This window comes from Ceratosolen solmsi, unplaced genomic scaffold (assembly GCF_000503995.2).
Source record: "Ceratosolen solmsi marchali unplaced genomic scaffold, CerSol_1.0 scaffold6, whole genome shotgun sequence".
NCBI classification, from domain to species: domain Eukaryota; kingdom Metazoa; phylum Arthropoda; class Insecta; order Hymenoptera; family Agaonidae; genus Ceratosolen; species Ceratosolen solmsi.
The window spans coordinates 11,097,935-11,117,575 of record NW_011948414.1 but is presented as its reverse complement, the minus strand read 5'-3'; the positions used below and the strand labels follow the sequence as shown (position 1 = coordinate 11,117,575).

General features: G+C 21.2%; 3 protein-coding genes across 11 annotated transcripts; all 3 read left to right on the top strand.

The window, feature by feature from the left end:
• The first annotated feature begins 1,996 nt into the window (after window positions 1-1,996).
• Window positions 1,997-5,608, top strand: LOC105368056 (chymotrypsin-2-like). 8 transcript variants are annotated; one of them, XM_011506960.1, is made up of 6 exons: window positions 2,018-2,057; window positions 2,163-2,301; window positions 3,670-3,698; window positions 3,791-4,113; window positions 4,980-5,231; window positions 5,397-5,608. In XM_011506960.1, exons 2-6 carry the CDS (start codon window positions 2,294-2,296, stop codon window positions 5,577-5,579), a joined length of 795 nt encoding a protein of 264 aa, XP_011505262.1. In that variant the 5' UTR covers window positions 2,018-2,057; window positions 2,163-2,293; the 3' UTR covers window positions 5,580-5,608. The 8 variants fall into 8 exon arrangements, with proteins under 8 accessions (XP_011505260.1, XP_011505262.1, XP_011505263.1 ...); XM_011506961.1 differs by having other exon boundaries at window positions 2,020-2,057; window positions 2,154-2,281; XM_011506962.1 differs by having other exon boundaries at window positions 2,020-2,057; window positions 2,154-2,287.
• A 4,136-nt stretch (window positions 5,609-9,744) lies between these two features.
• Window positions 9,745-12,712, top strand: LOC105368055 (chymotrypsin-2-like). Of its 2 annotated transcripts, XR_913086.1 has the most exons (5): window positions 9,745-9,844; window positions 10,933-11,258; window positions 11,620-11,871; window positions 12,109-12,381; window positions 12,469-12,712. XR_913086.1 is itself a non-coding variant. In XM_011506956.1 (4 exons), the coding sequence occupies exons 1-4, from the start codon at window positions 9,799-9,801 to the stop codon at window positions 12,280-12,282; spliced, it is 798 nt and encodes a 265-aa protein (XP_011505258.1). In that variant the 5' UTR covers window positions 9,745-9,798; the 3' UTR covers window positions 12,283-12,712. The 2 variants fall into 2 exon arrangements, 1 of the variants encoding a protein (XP_011505258.1); XM_011506956.1 differs by having other exon boundaries at window positions 12,109-12,712.
• Window positions 12,713-15,200: 2,488 nt separating this feature from the next.
• Window positions 15,201-18,487, top strand: LOC105368426 (chymotrypsin-2-like). Its single transcript, XM_011507435.1, has 4 exons — window positions 15,201-15,282; window positions 16,198-16,517; window positions 17,907-18,158; window positions 18,317-18,487. Exons 1-4 carry the CDS (start codon window positions 15,201-15,203, stop codon window positions 18,485-18,487), a joined length of 825 nt encoding a protein of 274 aa, XP_011505737.1.
• Window positions 18,488-19,641: the final 1,154 nt, after the last annotated feature.

Here is a 19,641-nt window from a genome sequence, read left to right as displayed (position 1 = left end):
AAAGGCAGTTTTTGAATTCTTGAAAAATACAATATGTGATTATAAAATAACTACAATTATAAAATTATTAATTATATACTAATAAATAAAATAATAATAATAATAAAAATAATAATGGAAAAATCTATAACAATTATTCAACTGTAATCTATTACTTTGTTTCAATGTAATTTCACAATGTAAATATTAAATTATTAATATAATGTATTAAATAATTCAAAATATGAATATATAAAGTCTTAGATCATACGAAGATCCGCATTATATTTATTATGACAAAATTAATTATATCTATAAATAGAATTATATATAAACATTAATAGAAAGTTAAGTTATCTATAAATTATGATACAGTGAGTAATACCAAATATATTCAAGCTGACTGGAAATATTAGTAACTAGTAATGAAGGCCGATAAACGTCTGTTCAAAAAAATCAAACAGATATTTCTATATTTGGTGACATCTTTTGAAATGTAAAAGTCTAAAATTCATCTACTCCAATTATATCACATAAGAATTTATCTGATTTATTTCATCCTTATAATTAATTAAAAAATTACTCGTACAATGGTACGCGTCAAATTTTTATATTAATTATGCAAACGTTAATAAAATCTGAATGCTATTAACAGCGGATTTCTCGGTAGTTTTTAACCTGTAATTTTCAAATCATTTTATAATCGGTTGGTCTATATTGGAAGACAAAAATGAATTAAGAAACTTTAAAACCGAATATAAATCTTAAGCTTGTTAAAAATGCAAAAATAAAATTAAAAATAGTCGTATTAATATAATGAATTCGGATATTTTATTTTATTTGATGAAAATTAAGTGAAATTTAATTAACAATTTAAACGTTGAATTAACATAGACGGATACAATATATAGTAGTGTATTATTAATTTTGATAATGATTTGTGTTTATTAGACAAACGATAGAAAACTGAATAAACGAATAAATATATTTATTATTATAAATTTAATTATATTAGTTTGACTTTTTTTTTCATATACATTTAATATAGAATTATTCACATTTCATTTACAAAATATTGGTCTAATAAATAAAAACCATATTTGTAAGAATTAGGTATCAAAAAGTTAATTCAAATATAACAATATTTTTTTATATAAATAACTTCGTATCAGAAAAAAATATTTACGAGTATGAATTTTATTGTTTAATTGATTAACGAAATTATTCTGCAATAATTAAATATCTTTTTTCTTAATGCTATCGTATAAAATGCAGCTTACTCGTTCGATAATTGCATAGTATTATTTCTACAATGTAATATTAACAACCAAATATTAACATTAAAGGCTACATTAATTGTTAATGAAAATTCGTTATAAATGACTTGAGATTCATAGTGTTAAATGTACAATGATATACGTGGATAGAAAGCTACAATACATTTAATATTCCAATAATCGATGGCTTAAAATTAATAAAAAATCTTGTTGACGTTGAGATTAGGAAAAATGTAAATCTTGTAAATGTCTCGTTATAAAATATTAATTCTCATCATTTATTGTCCAAATAAAATAATCTATAAATATGATAAAACTTAGATTATAACACTATTACAATAAATAAATAATCATTAATAATTAATTGAGTATTAATAAATTTGCTATTTTAAAATAATAGGCTTAAATATTATTATTATATTTATTAAAAAAAAAAAAGAAGAAAAAAATGAAAAACAAGTAGAATTATTTATTATTTCAGTATTTATAAAATGATGAATTTTAAGCATTGGATATTGTAACATTAGATATTATACCTTTAGTTATTGACTGACTGATCTATTTTATTTAAATGCATGACGTAATACCACGAAGACAATGAAAAACCTTGTAATATTTAATCATTCGATTAAATGATCAACCATGTGTTTAAATATAATCTTGGATAATATTTTATGACTGCTACCAATTAATAGACACTATATAATAAATCGGATAAGTTTTCAAGATTCAGTTTTTTATCTATAAGTATCAATATGAATTTTCAATTATTAATTTTTTTATTTCTAGAATCAATCATAGGTAAGCTTAATTAATACTATCACTATTTCAAAGAAAATTTTAGTTAAATAAAATTGCCTTCAAATACATGTTAACTACAAAAATAATGATTTTAAGCACGAATAGGTAACCTATACTTGCAGATAAATAAGACACTAAGAGATTCGCGAGTATGCTGAGGTAGCATCCATCTTTTCTTCGACAATCGTAGAGAAACTTGAGGGAGTTCCCAGGGTGTAGTATGGGTAAGGGTAAGAATGATATGGTATGGCTAAGGATAGGATATTGCCATATAAATAAGCGGGTCACCCGAACAGTGCCAAAGAGTCAACTGTAATTATTACTGTAAAAAATAATTTACCTAGCTGTTTGAATACAATAAATTATTAAAAATTAAAATTACGTTAATCGAAGTTTTTCGAGTCAAGTGTAATTTTTACGTAGCCCACGGATATTTTCATGAGATATAGTTAATGAATATTTCATTAATTTCATTACAGAATTAAATACAAAATTTTCATTTCACATAGAATAAACACGACAACGACTATTTAGAAAAGTTTTATAAAATAAATAAATAAATAAAAAAATTAATAAATAAATAAATAAATAAATAAAAAAAATTAATATATAAAAAAAATAAATAAATAAAATAATAAATAAATAAAATAATAAATAAATAAAATAATAAATAAATTAATTAATTAATTAATTAATTAATAAAAAAAAATTATCATATAAACTATACAAAATATTATACAATAGAATATTGTTGTTAGAACACAATAGAATTCATTAGAGTATTATTTATAGAATTCAATAGAATATTAATTAGAGCTAATATAGAAGAATACAACCACATTTATATATATATATATATATATATATATATATATATTTACACAGTATCTTTTTACATTATTTTAAATACTTGAAAGTAGCTTTTGCCAATTCCTATCTTAAATATGGGTTTTAAATATTTTTTATAAAGTTAGAATAATTTGTAATAAATCCCTATTTTGTTTTTCCATTGTGTTTAATATGAAACATTTTTTTATTAAATTTATACAATATGTACATCGATTTATTATAAATTTATTAAATGCATAGATCTAGTAATGATATAATGTTCCAATAATTAAATTAATTTTGCTTCATATTGCGCTTATTTAAAAAAAATTTTCTCCCTAATAAAATTTATCTTATTATGAAAATAATAAAACAATAAAGTGTAATATAATAAATATTCCATAATACATTTCATCAAAGAATTTTGAATTGATTTTGACAAAACGAGAGATGTAGTTAAGTAACGAAAAGTTAGTAAAGTTCTTATATAAGATTATTTACTTTTGGCTAGATTAAATAATAAGAAATTAGATATTTCGATATTTAGTATAAGAATATATTTCTTCAAACTCACATAAAATAAATACGAAATTATACGCTAAAACAAAATTCACATCTGCTAAAAAATAATATAGTAAAATAACTATTGATTATGTATTTTATGATTAATCTTTTCCATATGTAATAAATTAATTAATATTTATTTAGAAAAAGAATAATTTATAATATATTTTAAATGTTTTTAAAAATATATTCATAAATATACTGACATTATTATGCTTAGGTCTATGAGAGCAAGTATTAAATTAAAGAGCAAGTATCATGATATTACTGTATTCACTTATTTTAAAATATACCTTTCTCTTTACATCGAGATATCTAAATAAGTTGTAATATTTTTTTAGCTACCATGGCTAAAAATGTAAGGATAATTGGTGGTGAAGACGCAGATATAACAGAATTTCCTTATATGGCATCGTTTCGAATTTATAAAGATGAACTACTAATTTGCGGTGGTGCAATTATTAGTCATCAACATATTCTTACAGCTGCACATTGTTTTGAAAATCGAAGAAAATCGGATATAAGGGTATACTTGGGCACTACAAATTCCAGAAATTATTCAATACCATATTACAAGATACGTAACGTTGCGGCTCATCCAAACTATCTCAAAATTGATAAGAAATCTCGATGGACTGTACTTAACGACATCGCTATCGTAACCGTAAGTTTAACAATGTACATGACAATAGCACTTGGATTCAAATATAATTTATTCTTTAATGTCTTATTAACATCAAAATAAATTACAAGCGTTAAAAGCTTAAAATTGTGTTTCGTAATAAAAATTTTTTCTACACGATCGACTATTAAGTATCATATATTATGATCGTTATCAAGGATTGAAAAATTTGTAAATTGAGCAGTAAATTGGTATTGCACATTGGCACATTTGTCTAGACAAGTAAATTGGTTTAGACAAAAAAAAAAAAAAAAAAAAAAAAAAAAAAAACAAATTTCAATTTTTTTACAGACACCTTAAGACATATGAACTAAGATATTATTATAGAGAAAAAAAACACATAACTATGTGACTAATTAAATAAATCCTTTCCATAATAAACAATTGATAATCATCAACAATGTATTCATACTTTAATTGAGTATTTGTTTAAAAATTATCATGGATTTTATATCAATTCAAAGTATAGAAATTTTTTTATTCTATATGCATTATGAAATTGATAGAAGCAATTAAAATATATGTTTTTAACATCTAGGTAATCGTGATAATCGTTAATAGTGCACGAATATTGAAAAATCAGTTTATTTTATTGTCTTATGTATTTTGATTTTACCTTTAGATATTGAATAAATATAAGAGTTATCGTAATTTATATTAAAAATTAAATCGATATAATAATCATGTTATAGGCTATATTATCAATTTTATAATCTTAAAACAATTTTAATAAAAAAATTATTTAAGTAATAAATCCTGGCCCTACGATATGTTCATAGATATTATACCTCTTATTATAAATGATTTGAGAAAAAAATTATTTTTTAAGAATAAATAACATTTTATAGATTGAACCCAATATTGAATTCAATGCATTTCAAAATAAAATTGATCTTCCCACCAAAGAAATTAAAGTTGGAGAAACTGCTATAATGACTGGCTGGGGATGGAGAACCTATCCAAAAGGCACGACTTCTAATACTTTGCAAAAAATCTCTATGAAAGTTATTCCAAATTGCGAGTATGACCGTGACTATCCACATATGGTTAATGATGATCATCTTTGCGCATTTACAGAGGAGAAAGCTGGTATATGCATGGTTAGTTGGTTAATAATATTAAGTATCGAATATAAATAAATATAATCGAATTTAATTTCAATTCCTATGTTTTATTAATTTATATGATTATCTTTCATTTCAATTATTACTAGTTTATTACATGGTTAGATTTATTAAAAAATTCTTTTTTTCATAATTTTACAGGGTGACAGTGGTGGACCCTTAGTGAGTCATGGCAAAGTCATCGGTATATGCTCTTTTGGACGTTTATGTGCTTTAGGTGATCCAGATGTATATGCAAAAGTTTATTCTTACTTAGATTTTATTAAATCTTGTATGAATTCAGTGAGTGATTCAAACAGTACGTGTTGTTGTTTGATACTATAAAATTGATAATCATTTGCTAAACTATTTAAATTCTAATATATATAATAATGTTAATTATTTGAAATAATATTATTTAATCTAAATACTAATAAATAAATAATTATTTATTAAGTATTTATAAAGCATATATTCTGTAAATATAGATATAAATATAGATCTACTGTAAAAGAAATATCCACGATCATTGCTATTTTTATGTACTTTGACATACAGAATATACATTTCGAGGATATATATTCAACTATTTTTCTTTTCTTCGTACATATTTGCAATCTCGCCCCCCCCCCCCTCTTCTGTCTCTTTCATTGCCCTCCTGCCCACAAATCACTCGCCACAATCTATCATGAAAATATCCATTAAACATTATTATCATTAAATAATTGAAATTGTATAATTATATATATATATATATATATATATATATATATATACAGTATATTTATGCTTCAATGATTGAAGTGTATTATTCTATATGTATAAAATTATAATATTTATCGATTAATAACAAATTAATAACAAATGAAAAATATCTTATACGCTTTAGTATTAGTAATTATTTAAATAACTAAATATTATATTTAATGCATTCATTATTTAGTTATGGAACAGAAAGTAAATTAAAGTTATTTTTAACAACATTAATTTACTCTTCTTAATATTAATCCTAATATTAATAGTTAATTTAGATTTACCATATTATTACTTACTAAGTAAACTTAATATCAATTTCTGATGTTTTATTATAGTTTTCAATAATACTTGAGATATCGTTCTAATATTCCTTAAAAATTATATAATAATAAATAAGGGAAATTTTAATTACGAGAAAAAATGTAAGAATTATTACAAAATCATAAAATTAATAATCTATAAATACATAGCGTTTCGAGATAAATGGATATTAACATAAATGTTTTTCATAAGTAAACATAAAATTTCGCATAACAATTTTGAAATTTACATACTTCAAATATGTTATTATAGAAAATTTTAATGTTTGTATGTAGTCGCATTAGACAAAAAAACAAGGAAATTTTATCATCATACATATCTTGTTTTGCTAGACGTACGACGTGTGATAAAGCATTATATTACACATACAACAATAGAAACATAATTGATATTAGTTTATATAGATTCGATTTAAAACTTAATTTCGAAAAAATATGTTGAACACATTTTATCGAATAAAGATGTTGACTAGTTAATAATCTTGTTTAATAATCGACACAATCTTATTTAAAATGTTGATAATATAATAGTCAAGAATTTATTGAGGCTACGTGACGAATAGCACGTCATTTCCTGTTGTATTATAAACTTCAAAATTAATTGTCTTTTCATACATTATTTATATGCACTAATCAATCACTCTAAGTTGCTTAATTATATTTTAAAGTGTAAATTAAATTAAGTGTTATATAAAGTGTGCTATGAAGGGGAATTTCTTAATAATATTTGTGAACATCGCATGCATAACTAAAATTTACCATTTGTTTTGAATACAACTTGTCAACATTTATATATAAACTTTATTTGACAGAAATACTACATTTGACATAGAACTATATTGCTTTTTTTTCAATAAGATAAATTGTAATGTAGCTATTACTCATTACCGATAAATTTTACTTTTAAGTAGTATAAAAGTTAGAAATAAATATTTGAAATAATGTTGTTAATAAATAGTATCGATATAAATTAAAATATTATTTAATACCACCAATTTAAGTAATTATTTTTACATAATATATTGGAAATTCGACGTATTAAGCGATATCTCGATTGACTAAACTTTACCTTAAAATTCTTATTCATATTTTGTATTAAAAAAGAAATATTATATTATTAAAAATTCATCATATATATTAAAAAATTCAAATCAATACGAGTTGTTAATCAAATTAAGCGCAATATTAAACGGAGTCTTAGTAAGAATTACCTATTTTTAAAATAAAGCTAATAATCAATTTTAGTTCAATTTCATAATATTGTACAAGAATATCTTTTAATTATCTAGTAGTATTATTATTGTTAAAAAAAATTTTCTAATACATATGAAATTCATAATTTGTTGTATTTAACATCAAATTATATTTAAAACAAATTTTTATATTAGCTTAATTTTTCAGTAATTTTTTAACTATTAATATTTAAAAAATTTTTAATTATTGAAAGTGAATAATTAGAATTTAAAACAAATTTACTTAAAAAACTAGATAAATATTTTATAAAGAACTATATACATTAAATATAAATATGTATATAAGTGGAAATATAAAGTATGAACGTGTGGTTTAATTTAGGATAAGCTACAATAAAAATGTATCTCACATTTCATTATGATTATTGTAAAATATTGCAAAGTTAATTAAATATAATAGTTTATTTAAAATTTTACAAATTGAAATTTTTTATTTATATAATCTTGGAATAAGTTCATAGACTTAAACAGAAATTTTTTTGCTTCGTACTTGATTGAAAAAATCATTTTTTTAAACAATTTCAATTTTTACAAATGTATACAAGCCAATAATGCTACATAATTCGACATAATGCGAAAATTCATGTTTATTTAGACCATCTTTTTCAAATTTGTGAATAAATTTTTAGAATTTTTGTTTTATAAATTATTTTTATAATATATTTATTGGAATTAAAAATTCGCATTTTTATTAAATTGATTATTATTTATAAATGAAGTAAATTTTTATGTAAATCAGTTTCACTAATTCTTTTTTATATACCCAAATTTTCACTGAAAATTCTTCTTTAACTTGTAAATATTACCTTTTTTTTTTAAATTAAAATGCTTAATGCCTCCATCTAAATGGAAGTAATAAAAGAAATATATATTTTTATATATATTAGTAAAACTTAATATTATTTTCATTTGTATTCTTCACTAATAAGTGAACTACTATACATACTTCTACTAATACATTGACAGAATATAGTAAGTCTTTTCGATGAAAGTATGCTCAATCACAAAAGGTAGTTCATTACAAATTTAATATTTACAATTTATTTATACATTTAGTTTATAATAAGATTACTGTAAAGTATTAATATACTAAAATAAGTTTAATTATAAAGAAAATTCTTTTTTTATTTTTTCACTATATGTATAAGGTTATATATAAATATATATAACCTTAAATTAACGAACAGAATTATTTTAATTTTTAAGCATTTGGTTGCATAGAATACTATTCATATCAACAGAAAAACTACTTTATGAACTATGACATAAATTGTAAAAATTTATCACCTTTATAAATCTAATACAGAGATGTCTATCGTTATTGTGAGGCTTTTACTGTATTTCGTTTAAATATAGTAACAGAATATATCATATCTTACCTAAGTAAATCATTCTGATAAAATTTTGAATAAATTTGAAAAAACTTAAAGCATACGAAAATTTTAATAACTAATATTTGTTATTGGGGGTTTCCATAAATTTAGAATTATTTGATTTAAACACTGATGATCTTCTTTAAATAATTTTAAACTTGAAAATTTATATTTAGTTTAAGAACTTATTGATATCATAAAATAACGATTCATTTAATTTTTACGTTATCATATTCTATTTTATTTTTGAAAAATAATATCTCATACTTTTTGCTAATTATTTTATAATTTTTTTTTAAAAACAATTATACATTTTTATACAAAATTATTAAAATATACATCTTTATAATTTTAAATAATTACATTGATTGTGATTGTCACCTATTTAATTTCATAAAATATTTATAATATTATACATATTTACATTTACAAAATTTTTTTTTAACTACATACTTTAAAGTTTTTTTATTTTTAATATAACTTTTTATATTATGTTTGACTTATTATACTAACACATTATATTGTATTACGATAGAGAATTTTTACTATTTACTCATTCATAAAAATATCTGTTTTCATTTTAGGCTGATTTGATAAAAAAAAAAAAAATATATATATATATATATATATATATATATATATAATTAAACTAATATAGTTACTTCAATAAGAAAGTGAAATTTTTATTTTATCTCTTAATTATACATAACCAGCAAGTTTAAGAAAATTCGATCAGTCAATAGTTCATTAAAGTTTGTATATATAAATATCGTACTATTTAATGTTTCTATAATATAATACAGTAAAAAGACATATATAACAGACTGAAATACTTCTTTTTTACTTACTTATACATAATATAATGAATATTCAATTAATAATTTTCCTGTGCTTCACACCAAATATTAGTAAGTTGAATAAATAATTTTGCAATTCAATCAGCATTTAGAATTTATTAAAATTTGATATTGATAAATTGTACCATTTTTATTATTTACATATCCTTACATACATAAATACAAGTTATGTAATTGTGTATTAATTTGTTATAAGTAATATTTCCATTTTCATAAAACATATCTTAAGCTTCATAATGTATCATATATATATAAATTGAATATTTAATATTGAATTTGATTGTTTCTTAAGTAAAATATTATTATTCATAAAAAAGATTATTTTAGTTATATTTAAACTTTTATTGAAGCAGCTTATATAAATTTCAATAATATTCATATTATATTACATAGAAAATTTTTTTTTTTTTTTTTTTTTTTTTTAATATATTCTAATTCAATATATTATTTTTAAATATTATTTTAATTATATACTTTTTTATAAAACGGCAAGTAATCAATAATAGTAATCTGTATTTAAGAATTAAAAATATAATTATAATACATGAATTAAAAAAAAGTAAAAGTTCTATTTATGGGGTGCTGTAACAATACATCTAATATCCGTACATCAAACTCTGTAGAATGCATATTAAAATTTGATATTACTTTGAAATAAATAAAAATTTTTACACACATTACATAATTAGAAATAATAATATATAATCTATTTAATCTATATTCAAATTTCTTATCCTCTGCTCGTATGATTGAAATAAAACTAAACAAGTTATATTCTTGCAATATATCAAAAGTAGAAACTGTTTCTATATTTCTTATTTTAATTATTATAATTTAAAATATTATATTTCTACTAAACAAATTAATAAGCAACAATGGAAAATTTATGTATACAGGAAAAAAAAAAATTTAATATTATTTTATTTAAAACGCAATTATATATTCTCAATAAGAAATGTTATTTATCATAATTAAAAAAGATAAACTTGAAAATGATATTTTACATTTACAATATTTACAATAACGATAAGACTACTTAAATTAATTCAAAAATTGAAATATCGGATTGCTCAAAGGAAAAATTATTTATATTACAAGTCAACTATACTAATTAATAATTATTAATAACAGTCTCATAGTTTTAGTTGTTTTCGCTAAAAATGTAAAAATCATTGGTGGTGTGGATGCAGATATAAAGGAAATTCCTTATATAGCATCGTTAAGACAATTTAAAAAAGAAGAACATTTTTGTAGTGGTGCAATTATTAGTCATTATCATATTCTTACGGCAGCTCATTGTATAGATAGTTTAGATAAATCGGAAGTTCGGATTTATGTAGGATCCGCTAATTCTTCAAATTATACAGGACCATATTATAATATACAAGACATCAAAATGCATCCAAAGTATAATAAAGCAAACATAAAAAAATTGAAAACCCGTTACGATATTGCTGTTCTCACAGTAAGTTGTTAAATATTTAGTGAAATTATTAATAGTTATTTATATTTCAAATTATTTCGAAATACGTAAATAATAAATTAATACATGTGCTTGCTCGTACTCTACTTATATTATAAATAAAAACTATTTATTTATAATAAAATTTGTTATCTTTTTTCTATTTTGAATAATCTATATATATATATATATATATATATATTTGCTAATGGACATAAAGTTTATTACTCAAATATAAAAAAAAAAAATTATTTTCATTGTTAAAGTTTTCCCTCATTATAATAGCTATTTTAATATATAATGGATATAATATAATGGATATATAATGCATATAAACAAAAATTTATTATACATTTTTTATTAGGTTTATCCACGCATTCCTTTCAATCAATTTCAAAATAAAATAAATCTCCCAAATCAAGATATTGAGACTGGTGAACTCGGTTTAATAAGTGGCTGGGGATGGAAAACTTATCCAATAGGTTGGATTTCTGATACATTACAAAAGCTCAGTATGTGGATCATTTCAAATGAGCAATGCGCCAACTACTTTACAAACTTGATTCGTGAGGAGCATATTTGCGTATATCGTAACCGAGAAACCGGCACATGCTTCGTAAGATATTTAATTAATTTCATAAGATAATAACGTACAATTTATATATGGTACCCCAATTTAATATTGTAGCACATGCAATTTAACAATCTGTTTGCTCAATTGTATGCCTTGATTTTTTTTTGCTTTTATTTTATTACTACTCACTCTTACTTCAAGTATTTCATTATTATTTACATACCGTTGTTTTACACTTAAATAAAAAAAGAATACTATTTGATTATTATTATATTGCAGGGCGATAGCGGTGGGCCATTAATTAATAATAATACACTCATCGGTATTTCATCTATAAACAGTCCATGTGCTTCGGGCGATCCCGATGTATACGTCAGAGTTTATACCTTTTTGGAATTTATCAATTCCATTATAAATTGTCACTGTGTTCCATTTGACTGCAATTGTTTATAAAAGAATAGTTTAAAAAATTAAATAATGAATAAATTTAATTGAAATAATAAGTAGATTATTATAGTAGAGTTATAACAACCTAGATGATAATTCTTACAAGTAAATAAGAATTAATTAAGAAAAAAGAGCTTATACGTATCGCGACACTATACTCCAAAGAAAAACTCTTTCTCAATATCTTCACAGAAAAATGGATTACCAAACTGTTATTCATATATGCTTAACGATACAGTAACATCGACCATAAATCAATAAATAAATAGAATACGAGTGTCGCATTATATTAAAAATGGCTGATATTTCATCAAATATTTCAATGGGTCAATGCAAACTATAATGTACAATAAAGAAAAATAATCGTCAGCCCGTGCCGATTAGAAGGGATGTAATATTAGTTAAACATATTTTTATCTTCTTTTTACTTCACCTCTCTCTCTCAACTTTAACTTCTGGTTTCATGATCTCGAGTAGAAACGTATCATTGTATTTAAAAAAACTTCTAGTCTCGGCTCTACGTACGATACCAATTTTTATATCTATCCTTGTTACTACGGGAAGAAAGAATGTATAATGAAATTTACGACGCCAACTATATAATGTATGACGCATCACCAAATACACCATGAATTAAAATTTAAATTATCATTTAAAATGCAAAATTCGAAAATATTTATTTTTAAAATTGACGGGAAGACAGTGAAGTACTGAAGAATATAAAAATAAATTAGAAATGGTTTAAAACAATTTGAATAATTTAAGGACCTTAAGTAGTTAGCTTTCTCTTACACAATGATATAAATTTACAATATTAATTATTATAATAAATTATATAATTAGTTATAAACTATATAATGTTAATAACAGTTATTAAAAGAAAGAACTATCAAATAGTTTAATTATAAGCGATATCAATAATGTTAAACAATTACAAATAAAGCTCTTTTAAATTACTAGTAAAAAATAAATATCATTTTCTTCTAATATTTACATAATTTATATATTCTATTTATGAATTTAAATGTGACATTATTTTTACTCTATGCTGAGTATAATTATTTAATATATTTAAATGAACTTTACATCAACTTCTTTTATTTTTAAGTTTATTATAGTTAGTAAATATTATTTATCATATCATTCTTTATATATATATATATATATATATATATATATATATATATATATGCTCCAAAAATTATTATTATCTACGTAAAAATAAACAGTTCTAAATTGAATTGTACTTAATTACGATAAAATTAAGAAAAGAGATCAAATTGACATTAAGAGTAGATTATTATAACATCAAAAATATAAATACAATAACATAGAATTAGTAAGTGTTTTTTAAATTCTCAATTGTATCTGTATGTAACATAAATTATTTGCATACAATACGTTATTATTAAAATTTTTCATTCTACCTTGTAAATGTATTTTGATTTATTTTATACGTAGTATATAAAATCAAGAAAATATTTCAAAATAACGGGAATTTCATTGGTAATAATAGATAAATCTATATCTGATTGCAATATATTATTAGTTAATAGGTTGACCTACATACAGCATCGGCATTCAAATTCATAATCTTGAATAATATTTTCAACATAATAAGAAATTGCTATCAATAGACATTACATATATAATATCAAAAGAATTGCAATTTCTTTTTAATTTGTTTAATCAATGATTCTATTCTTGATAATATCGTTAATTTACTTAACCCTTTAAAAATAACTATTTATGCATTTTTTAAATATTGACTTAGAAAGTGTGTATATAATAATATAATTTCTCAATCTTTGCTGAATTTAACCATTAATTTGTAATAATTTTTAGACTTAATTAATTAGAAAACACTAAAGTGAATATAACAAGTGCAGCTATTGAGAAGCGTTTACATAGATAATTTCACAATCTAAACACAATGAACTAAAACGTGATAGAAATACAATTATATCGCATCATATTATACTTGTACCAGAATTAAAATCTTTAAATAAAAAATAACCTTGTGTATAATACAATGAAAAAATATGATTACTTATTCTTTTTAAAAGAATATTTGATGTAATTGCGTAAAAATAAAGTATAATTGTATATTATTGAATTAATTTATGTAATGATTAGACGTATGAATAAATAAAAGTAATAAGTACTGTTCTGCATTAATATGACAAGCACTGGTTATACGCATCTATATAATAAAACTGATAAGCTTTTATAACAGGCACTCAATTATTTATAAGCGTTAACATGAATTTTTATTTAGTAACTTACACATGTCTAATAATTATTGTTGGTAAGTTAAAAACATTTTTTTTTTTATCAGTATATATAATTATAAATTATATAAATTATATAAATCATACGAGTACGTATGAATTTGTATATATTAAAAATTATTTTTGCATTACCCTTGAACATAATTGTTAGTATAAATCAATTAATGCCATTAATATAAAACGATATAAAACACTCATTTATTATTTATATAATAAAATTTAATGTTCGATCGATGATTTTGTATAAGCATATAGTATACATAATAATATATTATAGTATACAATAACAGACAGATTATAAATGATATAATCATATTATAAGAACAGATGTAATAAAAACTATTAAACTGTTTAAATTTGATAAGTCATTTAATTGTAGCTTCATAGTACTATGTTATTGTATTTTAAAAATTCGTATTCGAATATTCGTATTCGAAAGAAAAAAAAATTTCTGCCTACAAATACATTTTGTAAGATTACAAAATATCATTTTTTCTTTTTAAAGTAGACGTATATTTTTTATTTTTATAAGAGGAAATTTTGTTATTTAAAATCATATAATATCTTATATTATATAAAATATATATTTTACCACATTATATCAAACTATTATAAAATATTGGATAAAATTAAATGGGAACAGAATTGATAGTTCATAAGCACGACCGAATAAATAATATAGACTTAGGAAAAAATGATAATAACTTCAAAGAACGTAAGAAAGTTTTTATAAAATAATGTACATTTTTTACTTACGTGTATATATGGAAGATACACATAAAGAAATAAATTATCGTGAATGGATTTATAACATATTTATAGATAAAAGTATTGATTTTTACTCATAAGTATATAATAAAATTACATAAAAAATATACATCAATTTTGAAATAAAATAATTTCTATTTCTTATAAAATTGCTAATTTACTTTCCCTTTCAATGATATTTATATTATTTATAATCGTTTAAAAGTTTCTGCTTTATATTATATATTATAAATTATAATATATTCAATATATTTTTACTTTTTAAATGATAAATATTGATAATCTATGTACAAAACTAAAGTCACATAATGACTATATCGCATGCCCTTAATAGAACAAATTCGTTCGGACATAATAATATAGAACTAGGAATATTATTACACATCTTAGCCGTATTATTACAAATAACAAGTGGTTTCATCTATAAATAGAAACTCAATGTAAACATCTATATAACACAAAAAATTCCTTTCAAATTTAATATATGTAAACAATATTTGATGATATATCAAATGAATTTTCTGTAATATACTATATACTAAATAACATACTTGAAAAGAAAAAAATAGATATCAGTTCATTTTCTTCGCATAATAGATTTCAAATATTGACAACAAATAATCAAAGTCGAATTAAAGAATATATATTTAAAAAATAGTTTTACAATGAATTCTTTATATATATATATATATATATATATATGACAATCGTCTCTTTAGATTCATTAATAATTTATACTATTAATAATTTATAATATAAATGCAATAAAATACATTTGATACTAATAAAACAAGACATGTGAATAATTTAAATATCATAAACTTCGATCCAATAATTTTAATAATTATTGGGTTTATTTTAGTTGCCAACGCTAAGATTGTAAAGGTCGTCGGAGGTGAAAATGCCGTAATAAGAGATTTTCCTTATATTGCATCATTAAGACAGCACAATGAACGGCATCATTTTTGCGGTGGTGTTATTATTAGTAATCGGCATATTATTACAGCAGCTCATTGTGTTTATGACATAGAAAATGATGGATTTAAAGTTTATGTAGGAACATCTAATTCATCCCTTTTCTCAATACCATTTTACAATGTCAAAAATGTTAAAATGCACCCCGAATTTATTGGAAAAGAAAACACAGAATGGAAATTATATAATGATATTGCTATTATCACGGTATGTTTACAATATTAATGAAAAAATAACTATTTCGTGCGTATTCTCTGATATTAATTAATAAATTGAAAACTTAAACATATAATCATATTATTACTACAAAAGGACTACATTTTAAAGGACAATTTTCAGACATTCATTTTCTAATATTAGAAGAATTATATTCAAACGTTTATATTGTTTATTTAGGTTATTTTGTTCCTAAGGATATTAATATTATTAAATGCAATGTAATCGGAACGCATGATTAAAACAATTTTCTTAATTATTAAGATTTTTAAAATCTTTAAGTTCAACTGTTAGACATATTACAATAACACAAATGCTTTAGATGCTTTAACGCAATTTTTATTAAGCATTTGCGTGTACACATAAAAATATTTAAATTTCGATGCATAAATAGTAAAAATTACTTATTTACAGGCGTTTCATTATAATACACAGAAATTTTGAATTTGATTATATCTAAAGTTTTTTAATAATTTAACAAAATTTCTTTTACAATGTTATAATAATTACAACAATTTTTTATTAATATATAGTAAAATATGCAACTGATTATTATACAAATTTTTTACAATTTTAAATTATAATAAGATTTTAAAATATTACAGAATGGCTTTAATTTTCAACACATTATCAAATAACTGCTTTTATCAAAGTAGAAATAATTCTTTGAAAGGTAACTATTCGAGCCTTTTTTATGCTATTTATCAAATACAATTATCATATTCATTTACATAATTCAAAATAAAATAAAGAAAATATATTTCTTGAGTAGAGCAATAATAATACCAAAGTCTCAAAAAATATTTACTTTTCATGCATTATAATATTTTTATAAATTAACAAAATTTAACAACATTTAGTAAAATGAAGCAATAAAATTCCTATTTAATTATTTTCAAATATTATCTAAATTTTAGAAATAAAATAGTAATTAATAATCTAATTTATTTATTAAAATAATACAAACACATGACATTAAGCATAACAATATCTTATGCAATTGTAATTTTAACATTCATAATAATTTACATTATTAATACTAATTTATATAAATTTTTTAATCATTTATATGATACTGTATGAAAAAGAAAATGAATTCAAATATAAAACAATGAGAGAAAAAAAATTATTCACAATATTTCTATGTTATAAAATAGACATATTATCAAATTAATTTATAAATTATTTATAAATAAATTATTTAAAAATTAATTATATCCTTATTGATATGAAGTATTTTAAAATACATCTGTGTACTATTCCATGAAACTAACAAATGAAATAAGTAAATTTTTTAAACTAAAAATTTTAATAAAGGTACATTATATTACGTTTCTACGGACTAAATTAAATTAAAATAGAAAATTATTTTTTTCGTAGGTCGATCCATGTATTAAATTCAATGAATTTCAAAACAAGATAAAACTTCCAACTTCAAATATTGGACCTGATAATGTTGGGGTAATCATTGGTTGGGGAAAAATATCATATCCAATTGGTATACCTTATGAGATATTACAAAAAGCTACGACAAAGACTGTTTCAAACGCCGAATGTGCTGTCAGTTATCCAAATTCTATACGGAACGAACAAATCTGCGTCTACGAAGCCCCGGGAATCGGCACATGTCATGCAAGTTTTTTTTTTTTTATTTTTATTATTTATTTCAAAACAAGTCAAAAACTTTGTAATCATCATCATATATACTTGTATAATAGTAATTTTATTTATTTTTTATATGTTATGTGGTAAATAATGATTGTCACTGGACATTTATTAAAACATTTTAGGGCGACAGCGGCGGACCATTTGTTATTAATGGAACACTCATTGGTATTTCATCTTATTCTAAACCATGTGCTTTGGGTCACCCAGATGTATATACAAGAATTTATTCCTACTTAGATTTTATTGCCTCCACTACAAAGTCTTGGAAAAAGTACCTTCCTTGTTTAACTTGATGTAATTTCTTTTGTAAGCGAATAAAATTTGTAAAAAAATATATAATAATCATTTTATAAAATTAATTAATATGCTCCTTATGGATAGTAAAATATTTTTAAAAATGTTGTCATATCAAATTAACTCATTAAAAATCTGTTTACATACTTCTACAGGCCTGGAAATATGTACAACCAATAATATATTTTGACATCTGTCTTTGACAATAGAATCAGATAAATAATATTGGATGTTGATCTACATACACACTTATAAAAGTTACTTACTTGATACATTTTTTAATAGATCTATACCAAAATTATAGTCAATCTGTTTACATAAGACAAATAAAATGTGCAATTAATCTTTATTCTATACTTATAGATAATAATTGTTTTAATATGATAAATTCATTTTTTATTCCCCATAAAACATGGCGTTAATCAAATAGATATAAATATATAAAAATAAGTTTATAATTAGTATTTAATTATCTTAAAGTTTACATTTACATTATAAACATTATAGTTAAATTATCTATTCATTTCATTTAATATATGTGGTATATTAATTTTGTGATTATTGGTTAATTATCGATTGATTATACAATGCAATCTAAAAAAATTATTCTATTAAAAATTTCAACAGTTAATGATGATCTATCATGAATATTTTCTCCCCGATAGACTTTTTTTCTTTCTTTCACCGACCAAAAGACATTGATTAAACAATATTTTATTCTTTTTAAGTAAAATGATGCTTTTTTATATTTCTAAAATGGTATCTATTTATAATTTACCCATGTTACTGTTATTATTCTCACAATTAATATTTTTAATTAAAAAAAAAAAAAATCAGAGGATAATTTATTATTATTGGCGTTTTATCCGCATAAAAAATAAATATACCTTTTATATTAAAATACAATTATTTAATTTCATAATTCATAAATTAAATATCGTCAATTATTTTTGTATAATGCAGCTTGTAAAAACTTTATATAATTAGTTTATATAATTAGTTACGTCATATTCAACGTATACTTTTTGATTAGAATTTTTATTCTATATTTACCTATATTATTTTTATTTCACTAATACTTTGACTTATTTGTTATTAATAACAATCTTACTGATTGCAAATAATTATAATTCATAAATTAATTAGGTTTAAT

Bases quoted from the DNA above. Each gene is read 5' to 3' on its own strand.
- LOC105368056 (XM_011506958.1), top strand. From the start codon at position 2,012: ATGAATTTTCAATTATTAATTTTTTTATTTCTAGAATCAATCATAG. The intron at 2,058-3,790 runs GTAAGCTTAATT...ATATTTTTTTAG, and splicing joins ATTTCTAGAATCAATCATAG to CTACCATGGCTAAAAATGTA. The intron at 4,114-4,979 runs GTAAGTTTAACA...AACATTTTATAG, and splicing joins ACGACATCGCTATCGTAACC to ATTGAACCCAATATTGAATT.
- LOC105368055 (XM_011506956.1), top strand. From the start codon at position 9,799: ATGAATATTCAATTAATAATTTTCCTGTGCTTCACACCAAATATTA. The intron at 9,845-10,932 runs GTAAGTTGAATA...ACAGTCTCATAG, and splicing joins GTGCTTCACACCAAATATTA to TTTTAGTTGTTTTCGCTAAA. The intron at 11,259-11,619 runs GTAAGTTGTTAA...ATTTTTTATTAG, and splicing joins ACGATATTGCTGTTCTCACA to GTTTATCCACGCATTCCTTT.
- LOC105368426 (XM_011507435.1), top strand. From the start codon at position 15,201: ATGGGAACAGAATTGATAGTTCATAAGCACGACCGAATAAATAATATA. The intron at 15,283-16,197 runs GTAAGAAAGTTT...GGTTTATTTTAG, and splicing joins TGATAATAACTTCAAAGAAC to TTGCCAACGCTAAGATTGTA. The intron at 16,518-17,906 runs GTATGTTTACAA...TTTTTTTCGTAG, and splicing joins ATGATATTGCTATTATCACG to GTCGATCCATGTATTAAATT.